General features: G+C 41.2%; 1 protein-coding gene across 1 annotated transcript in view; it reads left to right on the top strand.

The window, feature by feature from the left end:
* The window catches only part of fhod3b (formin homology 2 domain containing 3b), an 88,308-nt gene that overhangs the window by 35,041 nt on the left and 35,287 nt on the right, over positions 1-17,980 (top strand). The window contains exon 5 of the mRNA XM_070835619.1: positions 17,550-17,617. Within this exon, the coding sequence (XP_070691720.1) occupies positions 17,550-17,617 (68 nt within the window). The remainder of the gene's footprint in view (positions 1-17,549; positions 17,618-17,980) is intronic.

Raw genomic sequence — 17,980 nt, 5'->3', positions numbered from 1 at the left:
AAATAAGTCATAATTCAAAGATGATGCCTGACTTTTTGTCATTTGACTAAATGTCAATGTAACATGTTTCTAATTCATCTGATTACATTACAGTAGTGTATGTGTTGCTTTGTGGTTAATAGTATTGACTTTAATGTGGGCTTGAGACCATTATAAGTTGTTAATCAGTGAATGCATAGTTTATTTTGCCGTTCATCTCTTAAAATGAAAGTCTGTAACATTTTTCATGTACAAGGAACCAGACTGATAAATCTAAGTAACTATTAAATGGATCCCCAGGAAATGTTTTCTCAGGATGACTTGCATTAACTTTAGAGATCTCTTAACTTTTTATCAAGCACAATAATGAGGTAACAATTTCTGAAATTTGACAGGCAAGCATTTCTAATGGGGTTTACTGGCCCCTTTAGTATTTTAGTATTTTCTTATACTGTCTGTTATTCAATAACACACTCCCACTAGTGATGCAGCAAACCTCGGTGTATGTATTTTCCATGTATGTATGCGTGTGTGTATGTATGTTCTATGTGAGGTTTATGAAGGGTTTCCCATTACTCTGAAGTTTACCAACTCTGCCAGCAGCAAAAACACTTTGTGTTGAATAAACAGAAGAAGGCTGGATAAGTAACATGACCAACAAAGGGCAGAGAAAGAAAAGACCAGGAGCTTGCTGCGGAAAGCAAAACAAAGATGCTGTTACCCTGCATGGCTACAATGTTTGACAACATGATTTCTGGGAAGTGCTGCACAGACAGCAATGACTGCTTGCTGCCAAAGATGTCATGAGTTTAAACTTACAAATGACTGCATGAGATCGGGAAATTATTTGAACCGTATTTTTATTAGGTTTTTTTAAGGAAAACAAGGAATACAAAAGCAAAAACAGAACTGTGCGTACAAAAGGCAGCAAAATACAATGTTAGATCACTACAGCATCACAATCCAACAAGGTTTCAAGGTCGAGGTGAGTGGGCCACTGTGGGCATGTTAGAGTGTCCACCTGGTTGGGCAAGACGATCTAAGAATGGTTGCCAAATGGTGTAAAATTTATTTAAATTGTCCATCACACCGTATCGGATTTTCTCCATGTGCAATAAACTAGTTAGTTCCATTAACCATGCCTTGAACTGAGGGACAGTGTCCGATTTCCAGAGTCTTAAAATCAGTCTCTTAGCGATTACCATTCCATACATGATAGTACTCTGCACCGAGAGGCTGTGGTTTTGTAGAGACAGAGAATATCCAAACAACTATCTCTGGGTCAGGACTAAACACACAATCATACATTTCAGAGAACCAGTTGAATATTTCACACCAAAAGTTATGCAGTTTTGGGCAGGTCCAAAAAAGGTGGGCTAGAGAGCCTTCAGCAGATCTGCACCTATCACAAAGGGGAGAGACTGTAGGATAAATTCTAATTAATTTAACTTTTGAGTAGTGTAACCTGTGCATCACCTTAAATTGAATTAACTGGTGCCTAGCGTTAATGGAACAGGAGCGAATTCTGCCGAGGCTCTCCTCCCAAACATCATTATCATCAATCTGTAGCCCCAAATCTTTCTCCCAGGCCACCCTCAAAGATTGTGTACTAAAGTTAACATGTTCATGAAATATTCTGACAAAGTTTGAAACCAAACCTTTGGAGTCAGGCAGTCCCAGTAAGAGTGAGTAAACCCTTTTTTCCTCAGGGAGGTTTTCAAAATTAGGCAAACATTGGCGGACATAGTCCCTGGTTTGTAAATATCTAAAGAAGTGTGTTGCTGGGAGGGAGAACTTGTCTTTTAGCTGGGCAAAGGAGGCAAAGTTTTTATTAACATACAGATCTTTTAAAGTAACTATGCCTTTTAACCTCCAGTTGTCAAAAGCTGCATCTGAAAGTGATGGAGGGAATGCATGATTGCGATGAATTGGAGCGTGAATGGAGGTACCTGACAACTTACAGTGCTTCCTAATTTGTAACCAGATTTTGAGACAATTTGAAATTATCTGGTTGTTCACCTTTGTGCCTGCGGGCAGGCTGGTTGTTGAGAAGAGGAGTGCTGGTAGAGAACTACTTATGATGCTTTTCTTTTCAATTGTGACCCAAGCAGGAGTATCTGCTGAAACTTCCAGTTTGTAACCTTCCTGCCAGTCGACAAGAGACCTTAGATTTGCAGCCCAGTAATATTGCTGGAAGCAAGGTAGCCCTAAACCTCCATCTCTTTTGGTTTGTATAAGTGGGTTTTTGATATCCTATGGGCTTTGAAGCCCCAGATAAAAGGCATGACGACTGAGTCCAGCGATTTGAAAAATGCCTTTGTTAAGAAAATGGGGAGATTTTGAAATAGGTAGAGAAATCTCGGCAGCGATATCATTTTACATCAAACATTGTTGACGCTTTCATTTTGAAATTAGTCTTGTCAGCTTGTTGTAATGTGATGCATTTTAGTCCACTCGATAACTCTCCATCCAATCACGGAAAATTACAAAAGCGATAATAGAAAGAAAAAAATCAAATCCTCCGCACCCCATGATCAAACATATAAAAAAATAGTCCACTTGAAGGAGACCAAGTGAAATAGCACAGCCATTACCCTGACATTGTAAACAAACATGTCTGTTTCCCCTCTCTGGATGCCATTAGAAATGTTTCAATGTTTGTTTTAGTCATTGAGGAAAATGTGCTCTTTCTTCCTCTTCATACTTCAATAGTATGCAAATCATAGCATTCATTTACAAGCCGCCATTGTTCTCGGTCCAAACACAGCTTGTGTTTGTAAGTCTGTAATTGTGTGGTATAGTCTGCTCTGCTTATCTAACCTCCCCTCTTTCTAATCATGTAATATTTAGAATATATAGAGGTTATGTTGTCCGCTGGTTAAATCCCGCGGCTTTTACAGAGAGTGCAAAGGCCGCTTTGAGGCCTTTATGGAATCCAGCTGGCTTGGTCCAGCATTTCCAAAGTTCCACATTTATCTGAACTAGATCAGAGCCAAGCACAGTCCAGTCAGACACCCACTGCAGCCTTGAGAACAGCAAGGATTTTTAGAGAACATGAACTCATATGTACAGATTAAACACCGGGATCGTGAGGTTGTTTTCATTCCAGTATCCATTGTTGCTGCTGATACAAGTCCTACATGGTGAGGGAGGTTCCCGGGATGTGCAATACAACTCATTTTAAATCTCCTGAACAGTGAAATTTGATCTAAATCAGTGAAATTACACCATCCATTAAGCCTTTGATATAGCAGCTGCTAAATGTGAAACTGTGACCCAAATGCTGCACACACAGACACACAATCCCATCCTGACTCCACCTATGGTAAAGTACTTAAACTCTCCTCAGTAAACTCCTCAGCAGGTGTGGCAAAATTTCCCTCTGTCACAAAATGCTACCCTCTGAATGTGAGTCAAACCAATTTTCTGGACTATTATTTCTGACAGAAGTTATGTAAAATAAATGGTAAATGGTCTGGTACTTGTATAGCTCCTTTCTAGTCTGTTCCACCACTCAAAGTGTTTTTAAACTAAGAAATAATAGATCTGCATTCCTACAGTACATCACACTTGGACACATATCAGCTTACTACACTTTACAGCAGTTATCTTTGGTCCAATTGCACCACACATAAACACAAAGCTGGATGGAACATCAGATATTCTTTAAAAAGCATTCGACATCAAGTGCACTCACACATATCTAATTCCACCATGAAACACCGTAAAAAGTGTAGATGTGTTAATGAGACCACCTTTTTTTGTCAAGTCCTTCCCGTCTTCGGCAGCAGGGCTCAGAGGCTTTATGCTGTGATTGAGCCTAACCACTACCAGGTGCGCTTGAAAAGGTTTTGGTGAAACTGGCACAGGGTCAAGTCAGGGTGGAGGTAGAAGGGGTGCGAAAGAGGGGTGAGTACCAGAGGAATGGAGTTGTTTAATGTAAAAACATCAAACGGCCTGAATCTGGTACCAGAGTGTTAGGCTAAGGTGTCTGAACTTGTTACAGTGTGATCGTGCAGGGCTCTTGCCTGTTGAAATCTTGTCTCACGCAGACCCAGAAAGCCCCTCCAAACTCAGTATTATTGCTTTTTTTTTTTCTTTGCCTGTTTTTTAGGAGGCAGAGGGTAGACGAACAGGCATATATGTGGGCCGTGTGAAGTCATAAATACTATTTTCAAGATTTGGCTCTTAAATCTGTCAGGTTTTATGGCTAGTCCATGGTCAATCAAGATGAAAGACAAATGAGGTGAGTTGTAAGATTTACAATCCATCATGTCTTTACAACAAGCCCAGTGGGGCAAAAAAAAAAGAATCCTTTCTCCCAACTATGAAATCGTCTGTTTTGAAAGGCATCAGGGCTACACCCTGCATTGCACCCACAGCCTCATGCAAACCATACTGCAAAGGTATGTGTGGTCATACACCGTGTAAGAGACTCCAAACCAGGCCGCTTTTGTTGGGTATCTGAGCCAAGTTCGTTTTTGTTAAACTGTTGTTCAGTGAATTTGTTCTGGAGATAATCATTACTATATGAACAACAACATAAGAGTTTTGCAGTATCTCAAACACTATCTTAAACCTAATTGGCAGCAAAAAACATCCACTGAATTTGGTTATTCAAGAGTTGTTGAAGAATAATAATGGTCAAATACAAGTGCAGCCTCTTCAGCCTATATATATTGGTGAAAGGGGGTTGAACACCAACACTACAATGTCATCACATCGGCCAAAGTTATGCAAGAGCTTTTTTTCTACATTTGTGTCTCCATAGATGTAGATACAGCCATGCGTAAATTTTACCCCCTGCTGCGCAAAGAGCAAGGTCCTTTTTTTTCCTCCTCCTTTATTACACCAGCCTCCCGTCTTGTTGGCATAGTTAAACCTGTTAACTCTACTTCTCATGCAAACACATTAAAGCTTGGAAAAAATACCAGACAGAGACCTCTAGGGGTCGGGATGGTAAAGACACCCACTTCACAGACATACAGATCAGCCATGATCTTGAACCAAGGTATAATGAAATTCTTTCTTTTACTTATACTTTTTCCATAGCTGTTAAAGTTTCATAAAGTAATTTCTCTTATATTTTATTTACTGTAACATGTTTGGTTCCCACTTCCAGATGTCAATACTTTTCCAGTAAGGTCAGAAATCTCTAATGTTAATGGACAACATGGAGGAATAAGATAATCGGTTTATATCCAAGTGTGTCAGTAGTGTGAGCAAGGCTGTTTTAGCCATTAGAGTTGGGATCTAATGTAATGTATCATTAACTGGGAAAGAAGAGAGTGGGCAAGCCGAACTACTCCTTTGTCCTGTCATGTTTGACAGTGTTAGATCCACTTAATAGCATATCACATTAACCTGAAATTAGCCATTGATTAACTGTCCTGCTTGTTGGAGTAACAAGAGGTGCCACATATCCACCAATCTCTTTCCTACAAAATAGACGTTATGGAGATGCTCTTATCCCATGGCATGTGGTTCCTCCCTAAATAACGTGAGTGTTGGGGCAGCGCACCTCTCATCATCCTCATACCTCAAATATCTTCTTTTTAATTTAAGGTATGCTTTGTTGACATTATTTTTACTAGTTTTGAATCACAATCTTGAATATCTTGACTCTCTCGCTTTCTTCCATTGCACGCTCTGTGATATGATAGCTGGCTTTGGCTAAATAAGGTAAGAAAACACTTAACATTCTTTCTTGCCAAAAGACTACTGATCCTTTGTAGTGCTGTGGGCCAAAACGCCTTTTTATCCTATCAGACGTTGAGGGTGCTTTAGGTGTGCCAACCAATCCCTCTCCATCTTGACATTGTCATGCTATAGGGATGCATGACTGGCTCCTAATGGTGGTTTTCAAAAGTCTCTCTCATGATTTATATTGCTAGTGCATTTTTGCTGAAAGCCAGGTATGTCTCTCTTCAAAGTGGGCAGCAGTTATTGGGAAGGCAGGCCTTCTGCCATCTCACTTTTCATTGAGGTAGTAATTTTCCTCTGTTTTGTATTGAAGATATTGGGCTTGTTTAATTTTCCAAGCATGCATATTTTTCAAAATAGTCATTCTGGGAAGGCATTGGTTAGGTTGTCAAACTCAGAGACTAATAAATAAAGCAGCAGAGCTGCATCTCTTGTTTTAAATGTAGCTGTGATCTGCAATAGCAGATGGTTTTGCTGTTCTTTTTCAATTCAGGTTTTCTCTGTTTTTTATAACAGATTTTTTTATATGATGAGATAATTTAGGAAATTCATGCTTTCAGAGACATTTACTCTAAACTGTTTTTCATCAACATAACTGCAAACTGAACTCAACAAAGCAGGCCATGATTAAATTAGCTCATTAGGGATTATGCATGGTAAAAAGGCCTTGCTTTCCTCCACCCAGTTGAGCAGCACTTTTTGGAAAATGACCGTCTCAGACAGATGAATGATGAGGAAGAGGCCCAGCGTATTGCTGAAAAATGTAGACAAGGAGCCTACTGCAATATACTGGACCATCTCTTGTTGATTTTCCCTGGGTAACATGAGATCACACAGGGCTCTGATATCTATCAAAGGGGGTATTATTGTACTTTATCTCAAATTTGTGGAGTTGCTTTGTATCTCCTTTCATCGTGATATGGATTAATGTCTGCTGTATGTGTGAGTGTGTCCGTGTTTGATGGATTGAGCCTGCAGTTACCCTCTCTGTCCGAGACAGGCCCGGTGTGGTACAGTCATATCCAGTGCTGTTTTACTGTTTTTATTCAGAGCAGTCCAAGTATCAGTGGTGATGTGAGGCCCAGTGAAAAATGACAGCTGACCCTCCTGAACAAGGTGACAGGGAGGATGACATGCTTGAATATTTGAGATACCACACAATTTGTGAAACAGGCCTTGTGTGCTCTTTGATTTAATAACTTTAAAGTCCCTCTGAAGGTATGAGTACATATTGAGGTGTCAAAAAGTAAAAACCACTATATAAATCACTTTTTCATGCCAGGAGTTGAAGTACATATTGAGCAACAATGCTTGTCTAATATCCACCATCAGTCTGTACAAGTCAATCACCAAAAAGGACCGCAAGAAAAGAACCATGGAAAAAAAACACATTTTTACTGTGCCAAAAGTCGGTCGTTGACTGTACACATTTGCCTTGCCAAGTAAATATTAAATCCTTATCTGCCCACGCTAACATGAGAGGGGAATTTCTGATATGATCCATGAGGAATAAAACAGCGAACACATCAGTCATTTGGCATTGTTAAGTAGGATTTTGAAAAGAAAGCAGTCAGTCATGTTGATTGTGAATTTGTTCCAGTTGGGCAAACAGGTTGTACCCAGAGGACAAAACAGGTCTTTCAGTCCTTTGACTGTCTGTGCCAAGCGTGGATTATATTCATTTCAGTGACACCTCAGAATAATAGCAGTGTCTATCCAAACAAAACACCTCCTCGACAACAGACGTAATTAACAATACAGGATGAAACTGTGATTGCGTGTTTAATTTTACAATGTCAGATAAACATGAATATCGTGCCTCTCTAATTACAGTATTCTTTTCATATAAGTCAATTTTATCTTGCCTCTTTGGCTGTCAGTAATAGTGCTGACTTGACCCTTCGCTGGTATCTGCCACCTGTCAGCAGACAGATCACACTTCACAGCCAGCTTTGCATAGCAAAGCCAGTGCCAAGGTGCTACAATTTGACATGACAGGGCGATCATGCAAGACTGGGACAGTCATGGTAACTGATGTCTATGATCACAAATCACTGCAGAGTATAATTTGTGCCACTTTTATTTCCAACCATATCTTTATTTCTTCATAGCGTTTAGATAAAGCTCGTTCCTCATTGTTTGTCCTCCGTGGATTCATTAGAAATCATTTCACCCTGAATGTGAAGGCCCGATTGAAAAGGGAAAGATTACACACACTATAAAACACTCATGTGCTAGCTTGTTTGATGATTGTACTGTAGGTTATGTCTCTGCCAGTCTGATTGTGGATCTGGATGAAAGATAATGGCATAAACTTCACTCAGCCAATATGTGAAAATATGTGAGACTACTTTCATAACTGTGTGAGGATTGTCCATGCATTTACATTTCCTCATACACACCTTAAATCTGGAAAACTTGGTTGGTTAGGTTTTCAGGCCAGGCTTTATTTTGTTAGCCATAGCCAGCTGAATAAGCTTCTATATGCTTTCGAATGTAGAAAATACTGCCTTTGTAAGATTTGGGTCACATGCCTGGTGTGTCACATGCCTGGTGTGACACATCCTGTCAGGCTTTTGTACATTTCTCCCTGATGCTGTTCTGTGAAAACCATCTCTGAAAGGTCAATTTCATGGACTAAGACAAATGGCCCAGTTTTCAGCTTTATAACAATGTTTAATGGACTTGAAGATGATGTGTTTAACCATAAGAAGTAGGAGAGGTTTATAGAGCTGTAATGCAATAGGACTTATGTCAAATATTTTCTACCAACCAAAGATTTTTTTACTCTACATTCATGGGGTTTCGGTTCAGTGTTTTGCCCAAGGACACTTCGACATGCAGACTGGAAGAGTTGGAGAGAAACATGGTTTCACTGGAAATGCTCTGTAAATTTGAAAGATCAAAAATATTTTCTCCTCTCTGTCAAATGTTTTTTGAAGTGTCCACCTGTCTCCAACTGGTGGAAGTAATTAGCTTGGGTCATTATGGGTTGGGAGCAAAACTGATGACAGGAGGCTGCTCTTATTATACTATGTCAGGTTAACTAGATTGTGTCCTTACCTAAGCTACTGACGGATAGGTGCCAAAGGTCCCCCTTTTCCTCACCGAGAGGCCAGGAGGAAACACATTTTGCCCTGGCAGAAATTGGAAAAAAAAAAAGAGTGAATGCAAATTTAATTATAGATTAATATAATTCTAATTATAACATATAAGTAGAATTATATACATAACTGTAGTAATATAATTATACTGCAATGGACAGTCACAGTGTGGCCAGTATGGAAATGAGATGGTGTACTGTCACAGATGTGTGTGCTTCCACATCGGTCAGCTTCCTATTCCTAGAGCAGAGTCTGAAATAGATGTGGTCTCAGCACAACTGTGTTTATTGGACGGCGTTTGCATTGGTGCACTTCCCCACGTGTCAGGTTGTTAAGAATAAGAGGGAGCAGAGTAAGTCAGAGGCAGGGAGACAGCCAAGAGGAGTGAGGGGGGAAGAGGGGAATGATGTAGGCTAGGTTAGAGTCACTGAGGTCATTGCTGACAACATTTTCCAACTCTACTTTAGAAAAAGTAAGGAGAAAAAAAAAGCCTTTTAAAATTAGCATTTCATTGCAAGTACATGAAATGAAACATTTTTGATTTTAAGGATCGTAAAGTCTAAATTGAGAAAAGCACTTGATTTCTTGACCTATCTTTTATGGATAAAAAGATGAAAATCCCAAAATAAAAAGGTCTATGTGTGTGGAGAATATTTGGATTGAGATATATAAATCTTGCTCTTTAAGCATCTGGTCCTGCATCTATAGAATATGCACATGACTGGTTTTTACTGCAGTAAGAAAAGCTGTTTGACTGAAGCAGCTGCCAAGCAGCACATGGGGAACGGCCTTGTACCAGCCTCCCTCCATCTTTATATATTGAGATTATTAGAGGAGCATTCACCTACAGAGTCACAGGAATAATACTAACGACCACCCTCACCTCTCAGCAGTTACCATAACTTTATGGTGACTTGCTTTAACTGTTTTGCAGCTGTCCTCGTCACCACACCCACTTCAATTGTTGATCCCCTAGTTTATATCTGTGTCAGGCTTTTGTCTGGTCTGCTGAATGAGTACATGCCTCTACTCTGCTCTCCGCTCCACTAGCTATTTGTGTCAGTGGTGGCAAGTGTGGGGAAGCCCTGCTGAGGAGGTGAAAGGGGGCAGTGGGATACAAAAAAGCAGAGGGGAGAAAAGGGGGGTATTTACTGGAGGGTGTAGTGAGGGTCACCCCACCTGGTAGCCAAGGAATGACTCATTAGACAGGCAGGCACTAATGAAAGATTTGTCTGTCCTCACATTGGCCTCACTGTCATGTCTCTCTCCTCCTCTGGAATTCTGCAGATTCCACCTTCGCTTTCCTCTACTGTTTCTCTTTGACAGCGTCAGATAGTATCTTGACGGCTGGTTAACGTCCAGTTTATTGAAGAGACTTTGCGGGAGATAATTAGCCTGTGATGCCCTTTAAGTGCTCTGCAAAGCATGTTCAACATCTCAAGGATAAAGAAGAGCTGTATTTGGCTAAACAGTAGGACTTTTCTCCAAACTACTTTAGTACTTCAAGCTTAAAGACAAATGCCACTGCTGCCTTCCAGAAGAATTATTGTGACTGACAAAAACATAAACTTTCACTGCAAGTCTTATGTAAACACATCAATAAACACAACAATCCAATTTCCCCATTTCCATGGAGGGACAATGAGTGCCGTTGAGCTCTGCGAGCCAGGTTTTGTGTTTATTGGGACTAAGCTGTGGTATGCCTTGGTATCAAATGTCCCTGCCAGGATAGAGTGTCACAGCTCAGAAACATGATCTCCTCACTGTTCCCGTGAGATTCTGGACATGGTGCTCTCCGCATGATGTGCAGAGGAAATCCAGGTACAACATCCGTGAAGGAAATCGAATCAAAATGAATTAGAGTGGTTTATTTGCATGTTCCCTAACACTGTCATTAACACAGCTGAAAGAACATGTGTCCAGACATAGTTTACCGTGAACTTGGCAAGAGCGTCCATGAAAACTGCTCATATAGCAATTATCTAAACACGCACACAAAGTCAAACCACATTTGAGCTTAAATTTTTACAGTCCCGCACTGTATTTGAACACTCTTGTCGTGATGAGATTGAGCTCAGGTTTATTAATTGATGATGATTTTGATCTTGTCTTATGCTTTAGTTGTGTGTCTGCTTAGAGACTTTCACGCCCCGTGGGTCCAAACAGGCCTCCCTGTGAGGCCTGCTCCCAATGACAGAGGCTTCGTTAGTCTGTGTGGCCCGACTCAGTTTTCTCTAATCTAAACCATCATCTCCATATGTCTTCCATCACAGCTTCCAAAGCATTTGAATAAACTCCAGGCAACAGGAACAAATTAATTAATGTCTTTATTCTTCTGTGCGCTGTGTAAACTGCCTGTGTGTATTCTTACACGTGTGCAGTGCATGTTCATGTACACACAGACACACATTGTCCGTATAATTGGACTTTTTGGTTGCCCTCAAAACCCAAACACGTTGAAAGTGATCTCATTCTTACCTGCATTCCCGCTTAATGATTTCCACCTGAGTGCTATAATCTGCTTTTATTGACCTATCATTCACTTAATGTTTTTGTTCAGGGAGAATAGTATAAAAAGAGCAGAAGAAACTCCAGTCCACAAAGTAGCATGTTACAAGCCTATGCACATGTTGGGAGGTCTTTCACATTAATTACTTGTGTTTTCTCTTCATAAATTTTGGAACAGAAGGTTTCCCTTACAGAGTAAGAAATGAGAAAAGGAAATAATGGGACGGAGGGACTGTTGATGGTGTTGTGCTGCTGTGTTTTGTGACTGCAGAGGGCCATTGTGCATACAGTAAACTCAAGGTTTTCTCATGGAAATACCAGGGGACAAAAATGAAAGATGGGTCCCTTTATCCTTACACATGGCAGACAGTGATGTGGTGATGCTGGCTCAGACAAGACTGTGGTGTCCATGATGGCTACAGTTTGCCTGAGCTCAGTCTGACCGCCATGACCTCTCACAGAGTCTGTGGCCCTTTCTGACCAGTGGAACAGGCTCTGGATTCTCTGAGACAGGGCTAAATTCAGACATGGGCAGGGCACTGGCTTGAGATTGAAGTCCACTCTTAGCTTTGACCAGAACAGACCTTTGCAGAACAAACTGACCTTTACTTCTTCAAGGCTGCACATATTTCCTGCCATCTGATTAATGTAGAATGTAGCTTACTAGTTGGTTGCTCTTTACAAGGATTCACTTGGGAAATGATACTTTCCAACCATTTCCAAATAATATGTGTGCTCTGCTGAAGGGTAATCACTGATCAAAGCAGCTTCATGCAATACATGGAGTGATGCCTGCGAGGCAATTCAGGCAAATAAGTGCTTCTATTACATTCACTCAACACAAATTATACTTACTGCAACAGGCATGCAATGTACCCTTGGCTATAAGGCAATCAGTTTAAGATGACAATGCTTTCCCCGCTCTTGCCCTCTTCTGATGCTTCTGGTGCTTGCAAACACTGCTGCAACATTGCCACTGTTCAGTTCAGTTTTATAAGCTCCACATCCATCCTGGAGGCTTTAGGAAGGAAAGCTAATTGTCAGACAAATGAGAGACAAAGGGGTTATTGGTGGTATTATGACTGAAATATTGCTCATGTTAGCTTGTCAGCTGCAACAGTAATGCAACAGAGGACACGCAAAACTGGTGATGACAGACGGATGACACTGCATACTGATGATCCTGTTCAGTTCAAAATCAGTGTTATGTTATTATGGGTTTGACAGATATACAAACTAGGTTTAATGTAATAACTGTAGTATGTGAGTTCAACAGACTGTGTGTAATTATTCAGCTTTTCTCGCTGAATCTTTTTTCACTGTCAACCATAGCATCTTATTTTATATACACTCACCAGTACGATAGAGATCCTTCTCTTCAGCTTCTTGTCTGACAGCTCCATTCCTGAAAGCAAACACAGTTTAATTTACAGCAGTGTGTGCGGGGTTGTCCTGCCCAGTGGGGTCTTTGTGGGTTTCCTGGCTGTGCTTTGGATGTGGTTTATGCGTTCCGCCTGCTGCGCGAAGCATGAGCTGTGGTAGTCATCCTTTTCATTTTATGGCACTTTCTGGAAGTAAAGGCATGTGAGCAGATGAGTAACTTGAGCTTCTTAGATGTGTTTGCTGATGGAAAATAAGCAAGGTCAACGGCTTTATTGGCAAACAGTTTTTTTGTAATTCGTTAACTATCCAGCAGCGAGTGGTGGGGACCTGTCTTGGGCTGAGATTGGCATGCAAAGATAAATAAAAAGTGGCCCATGACTCACACGAAACAGCATCGCTGGAATGTGCTGGCAGTGTGCCGCTGACACAGAGAATCAGAGGGTGTCAAGAGTCAGATTTGCCTCTAAAAGTTGTATTCCCAGCTGCAGCACAACCATCGATGAAGTCTTGGCCTGTCTGAATGTACCAGGCCCTGTGTTTTTTTTCCTTCACTCTTCTACCTCGGGTAGTCGAGCACATTCCTGATGATTATAGAAATTCCGCTACTTTTATGATTGTTATAATTACGAGCCCATTACATCCCTGTAGCCATTCCAGCTGAGAAAACCTGACTATTGCAATTAAAGAGGAGAAAACAGCTGCTCCCTATGGTACATCAATATGAGGCATAAAAAATAAAACACTTTCCCTCTGTTGAGTCATTCCACTGTCAGATTTTTGTCAGTAAAAGCCTGAGGGGAAGGCAAAGATGACAGGAAGAAATGGGGTGCATGTCCTCAGCTGCACTCATGTATTGTTTTAATTTTAAGGGTGTCTTGTTTTGTGGTATGAAGAGTAATTCGAGTAAAGAAGAGTAAAACATGGTTAGATGGCTCCTAAGTGTGTATTCAAATTGACATTAAAAAAAGTGTATTATAATATGACTGTGGAGAGCTACTTGGATGCTGCAATTTGTTTCTGTCTGTCTGTTTCTGTGTTTTTGTCTTCTTATTGCTGCTTTATTATGGCTCGACTCCAGTCTGAAGTAAAAGATGCATCTCAAGCACCCTGAATGGTTTTGCGCAGTGCCCAAACTATGTTATCCATCATATCTTTGTTTTTGCATCCCTCAGTTTGCCTTGGCCCTAAAGCAAATCCATGACAAATGCTATGAGCTATTGAGTTTGAAGTTTTAGTTGGTTTCAGAGTTTCAGGTGAATGCGATTGTGAGAGTTGGGGCTGAGAATCATGTCCTCTGAATAAACGAGTGCCTATGTTCTTTTCCCTAAATAGGGAAATGCAGAAGACCCATACGTTTGGGTGCATATCTGTGCCAAATGGTATGGAACTAATCTCCGCTGAGCTATTTCTCATTAGAGATGGGCCTCCTGGAGGTGCATCGGTGTGTGGATTGCGGACAGGGACAGGGAAGGAACTGTCTGCTCCTGCAGATGGGCTTCATTTAGCGTTGGGCAGGAATAACTCTCTGACAGTTTTATTGCAGTCCAAACTACAGGGCTAAGTAGAGGAGCGCAAGTCTTTGTATGAATGGCCTGGAAGAATTTCTCTGCCATTTTGTTGCTGGTGGACACACAAATAGACACACACACACAACACACACACCCCTGGGATTTATTCAAAATCAGTGACAGCCCAGGTGCTGATGCATCGCTGTCTCAGTGCTGTGCTGTGCTGTGATCTGGGCAGAATCATCAGTGCTTGTTCAGCAGTGCTGGGTGTGATTTATCTGTTAACTGATCAACATTCAATGTCTATGGGGAAGTGCAGTTGAGACTTTGAGTTAGAGACTTTAAAAAGAGTACACTGATTCAAGACTTTGGTTGAAGTAGGAGCACAAATCTCGTTGGCTTTATATGGTGATGGTGCGATGAGTAACCCAGAGTATCTCCCTCTGACTTTTCGCTCCAGTGATCAGAGAGCTGGTCTGTTTAGAGATCTCTTATCTAAACTCTGAGTCACCTTCCTGAGGTGCAGGGCAATGGATATGGCTCTACCTTGACCTGCAGGGGAGGGTGTAGAGGTTAAAAATCTTTGGCTGTTTTTTTACATGATGTAATCTGCATAAAACTCAGATTAAATGTATACATATGTATCAAATACATAACGATTTCAAAGTAATTTATTTAAGATATGTTAAAAATGACTATCCATCCATCCATCCATCCATCCATCAAGTCACTAGGATGGTGATTATAAAAAAATACTTTATAACTATAAAAAAAGTTTACAAAATGAGTAAATAAAAGAAAGAAAACCACAACTGCTAAAATGTGTCAGTTTTGAGACTTAAAAGATGATGCCGACTTGGCAGCCCTGAGGTGCTCAGGCTGGGAGTTCCACAGCTGTGGGGCCCAAACCGAAAAGGTCCGGTCACATTTCCTTCCTGTTATTTATAAAGACACAAATCACCAACATTGCACAGCTTCCCCTCTTAATGCCTCATGACTTGTAGAGATTTATTCTTTGTGGCTGTTGTTGCCAATGGCTTGCATGGACTCTTCTGTAAAAGACCAACACTCATCTACTCATCACACATCTGAGCCATGTACGGCACTGAATGCACAAAACATTTAAGCCTGTGCTCCACTCTAAATGACTTATGACTCTAAATACCATTAGAGTCATAAATTAGAAACAAGACATCCTCTAAAGATAAAGAACTCTGTTAGAACTGGATGGTGAGGTGTTTGATTTCTGCATGCAGCCTCATCAAAGGGGAGCCTTTTAACCGCATATGGCCCAGTCCAAGGCTGTCTGCATTATGGATGCATCTCCAATGTCTCTATCTGTCTGAAGTGGATCACACCAATAACAGTGTGCAGAGTTACACTACTGTGGACAACATTTAGCCTGCGATGACATGTCCTGAAACACAGCAACAAGTTTTAACCCAGGAATGTGATACAGAAATTTAAAGCAAAGTTTGACTCATTTTTAACATTATTTAGATACATTTAAGGTTGTGTTTATTGAGTTGAACATCAGCATTGACATGTTCTCTCCAAAGCTTGTTTGTCTCTTTCACAGTGGACCTGGATTGTATGATGTTGCATGATTATTGCCTCATTGGGCCTTCATATACTAGCTGTCACTGCATGTGAAGTCTTATGTCGGTCGTGAAACGTGTGTGTTACTGGAAAGGCATCCAAAGTACAATGTCTACAAGTACCCTGTGTGTGCCCACAGAACTGGCTCTGGAAGATAGAGACTCTGTCTCTATTTCCTTCTTCTCTCTCTCTCTCAGCTGAAGGGAGAATAATGAATAGAGGCCTGTTGCTCTGAATCCCAAACGTCGATGTGTGTTTCTGACACTTTTGAATACAATTAGTGACAGCTGCTTGGAAAGACGAGGGGCTCATGGGCACAACACTTTTGTGTGTGCCCATGAGCCATATGTGTGTGTTTATGCTACATCCACATATGCTGTGTCGGCTTATTTGCTTAGTTGCATGTTTGGGTACTCAAGTTCTGACTAAAACACACTCATGCTCCATCAGTGACTAATCATCTTCCTGCAACTGCAACAGCTGCAGTGGTACAGCAAACAGAGGGGCTATGTTGCTATGTGCTTAATGCTGTGTGTGTGTGTGTGTGTGTTCTTGTACCGTCCTACATAGTGAGGACCAGAACCCGATTTTCACCAGCAGAGTGAGGACATTTTTGGGAAGTGAGGACTTCTTGGCCGGTCCTCACAACTTCAAATGGTCGTTTGAAGGTTAAGATTTGGTCTTAAGGTAAAGGTTAGAATCAGGCTTAAGTTAAGGTTAGGGTAAGTGTAAGGGTGAGGCATGTGGTTGTGTTGGTTAAGGTTAGGGTAAGGGTCCAGGGAATGCATTATGTTAATGAAGTGTCCTCACAAAGATAGAAGTACAAGGATGAGTGTGTGTGTGTGTGTGTGTGTGTGTGTGTGTGTGTGTGTGTGTGTGTGTGTGTGTGTGTGTGTGTGTGTGTGTGTGTGTGTGTGTGTGTGTGTGTGAGCCTCGTTGTGTTCATTCCTTTTTGTGTACATGCCAGTCTCCTGTCAGATCGTTGCTGACTAAGTCATATCATGCCTTCAAGCAAGAAAGCACCTTTCAAAGATGATGACAGAAGAAGAAGAAGAAGAGAGTGAGAGTATCAAACAGTGCTGCACTGCACCGGACTACACTGCATGTTGCTGTATCTGCAGCACTAACAGGCAGGTTTTGCTGAGTCAGAGAGAGTTCACTCAGCAGTGATGAGTGAGCTACACAGATTGTGCTCAGTGCTGCCACTCCCTGGCAGACTGCATGCAGGGTGAATGATAGTCAAAGTAGTTGAGGGAAATGTTCGCTTCCATCACAAGAATCTGTCATCCGTCATATCTCTCCTTCAGTGTTTCCATAACTGATTAATGGGCCTATTGTTTTTGAGCCTTTGTGGTGGCAATTGACTGAAGTTTCTGCCTTGACTTTGTAATATGGTAAGCTACAGATATGGCTTTGTCAGCAGGAAACATCCTCTGTTCACTAACTCTCCACAGATGTGCTCCGAGTTACTCTTGCTGCTCTTTTGCTCTCGCTATTCTTGTTGCAGGATATTTTTCACATTTAGCTACTCGGGATGATTGCCAGTGCTATGTGCATGATGTAGACACAAGGAAATGATTTTGAAGGAGACATTTGTGGTTCGTCACGGAAACATGCTCGATGACAACACTCGTAGACTGGCACAATGATTCTGAATCTCATGTCCATTCGTTTTATTCACTTTTTAGTATGACATCATAGTAAGATACCACATTTGTGACTGTCAACTGATTTTTCCACTCTCTCCTTTTCTCTCTCCACACAGAAAAACTCTACAATTCAACTGGACGAGAGCTACGGAGAGCTCTCTTTTCCCTCAAGCAGATTTTTCAGGTAATCATTTCTCTCTTTTAGCTTTTGCTGCATCCTTCAGAATATATCTCCTCTAAAACTCCAGCTCACAAGATCCACCGGATTTCATTGCATGCATTCTTTTCATCATAGACATGCAACAAAAATGCAGCAGTTGTCAGCATGCGAAGTGTCTTCTACGATGCTTCGTGGGCTTTGAATGTTCCTGTGCATGCACACTCATTAGCACTACTGTATATGTAACGTGCACACTTGCATCAGTGCCCACATGCACGCTCGCACTTGGACACAGCATTGTTTTCTTGAGGCGGAGTTGTTCTGCTGAGAGTTTGCCTTCGTGGCAGCTGTGGAGTGTTCAGGTCTGGTCATACTTCACACACTGGG

The sequence above is a fragment of the Pempheris klunzingeri genome, chromosome 8, assembly GCF_042242105.1.
Source record: "Pempheris klunzingeri isolate RE-2024b chromosome 8, fPemKlu1.hap1, whole genome shotgun sequence".
Classification (NCBI taxonomy): domain Eukaryota; kingdom Metazoa; phylum Chordata; class Actinopteri; order Acropomatiformes; family Pempheridae; genus Pempheris; species Pempheris klunzingeri.
This window is presented reverse-complemented; position numbering and strand designations above follow the sequence as displayed.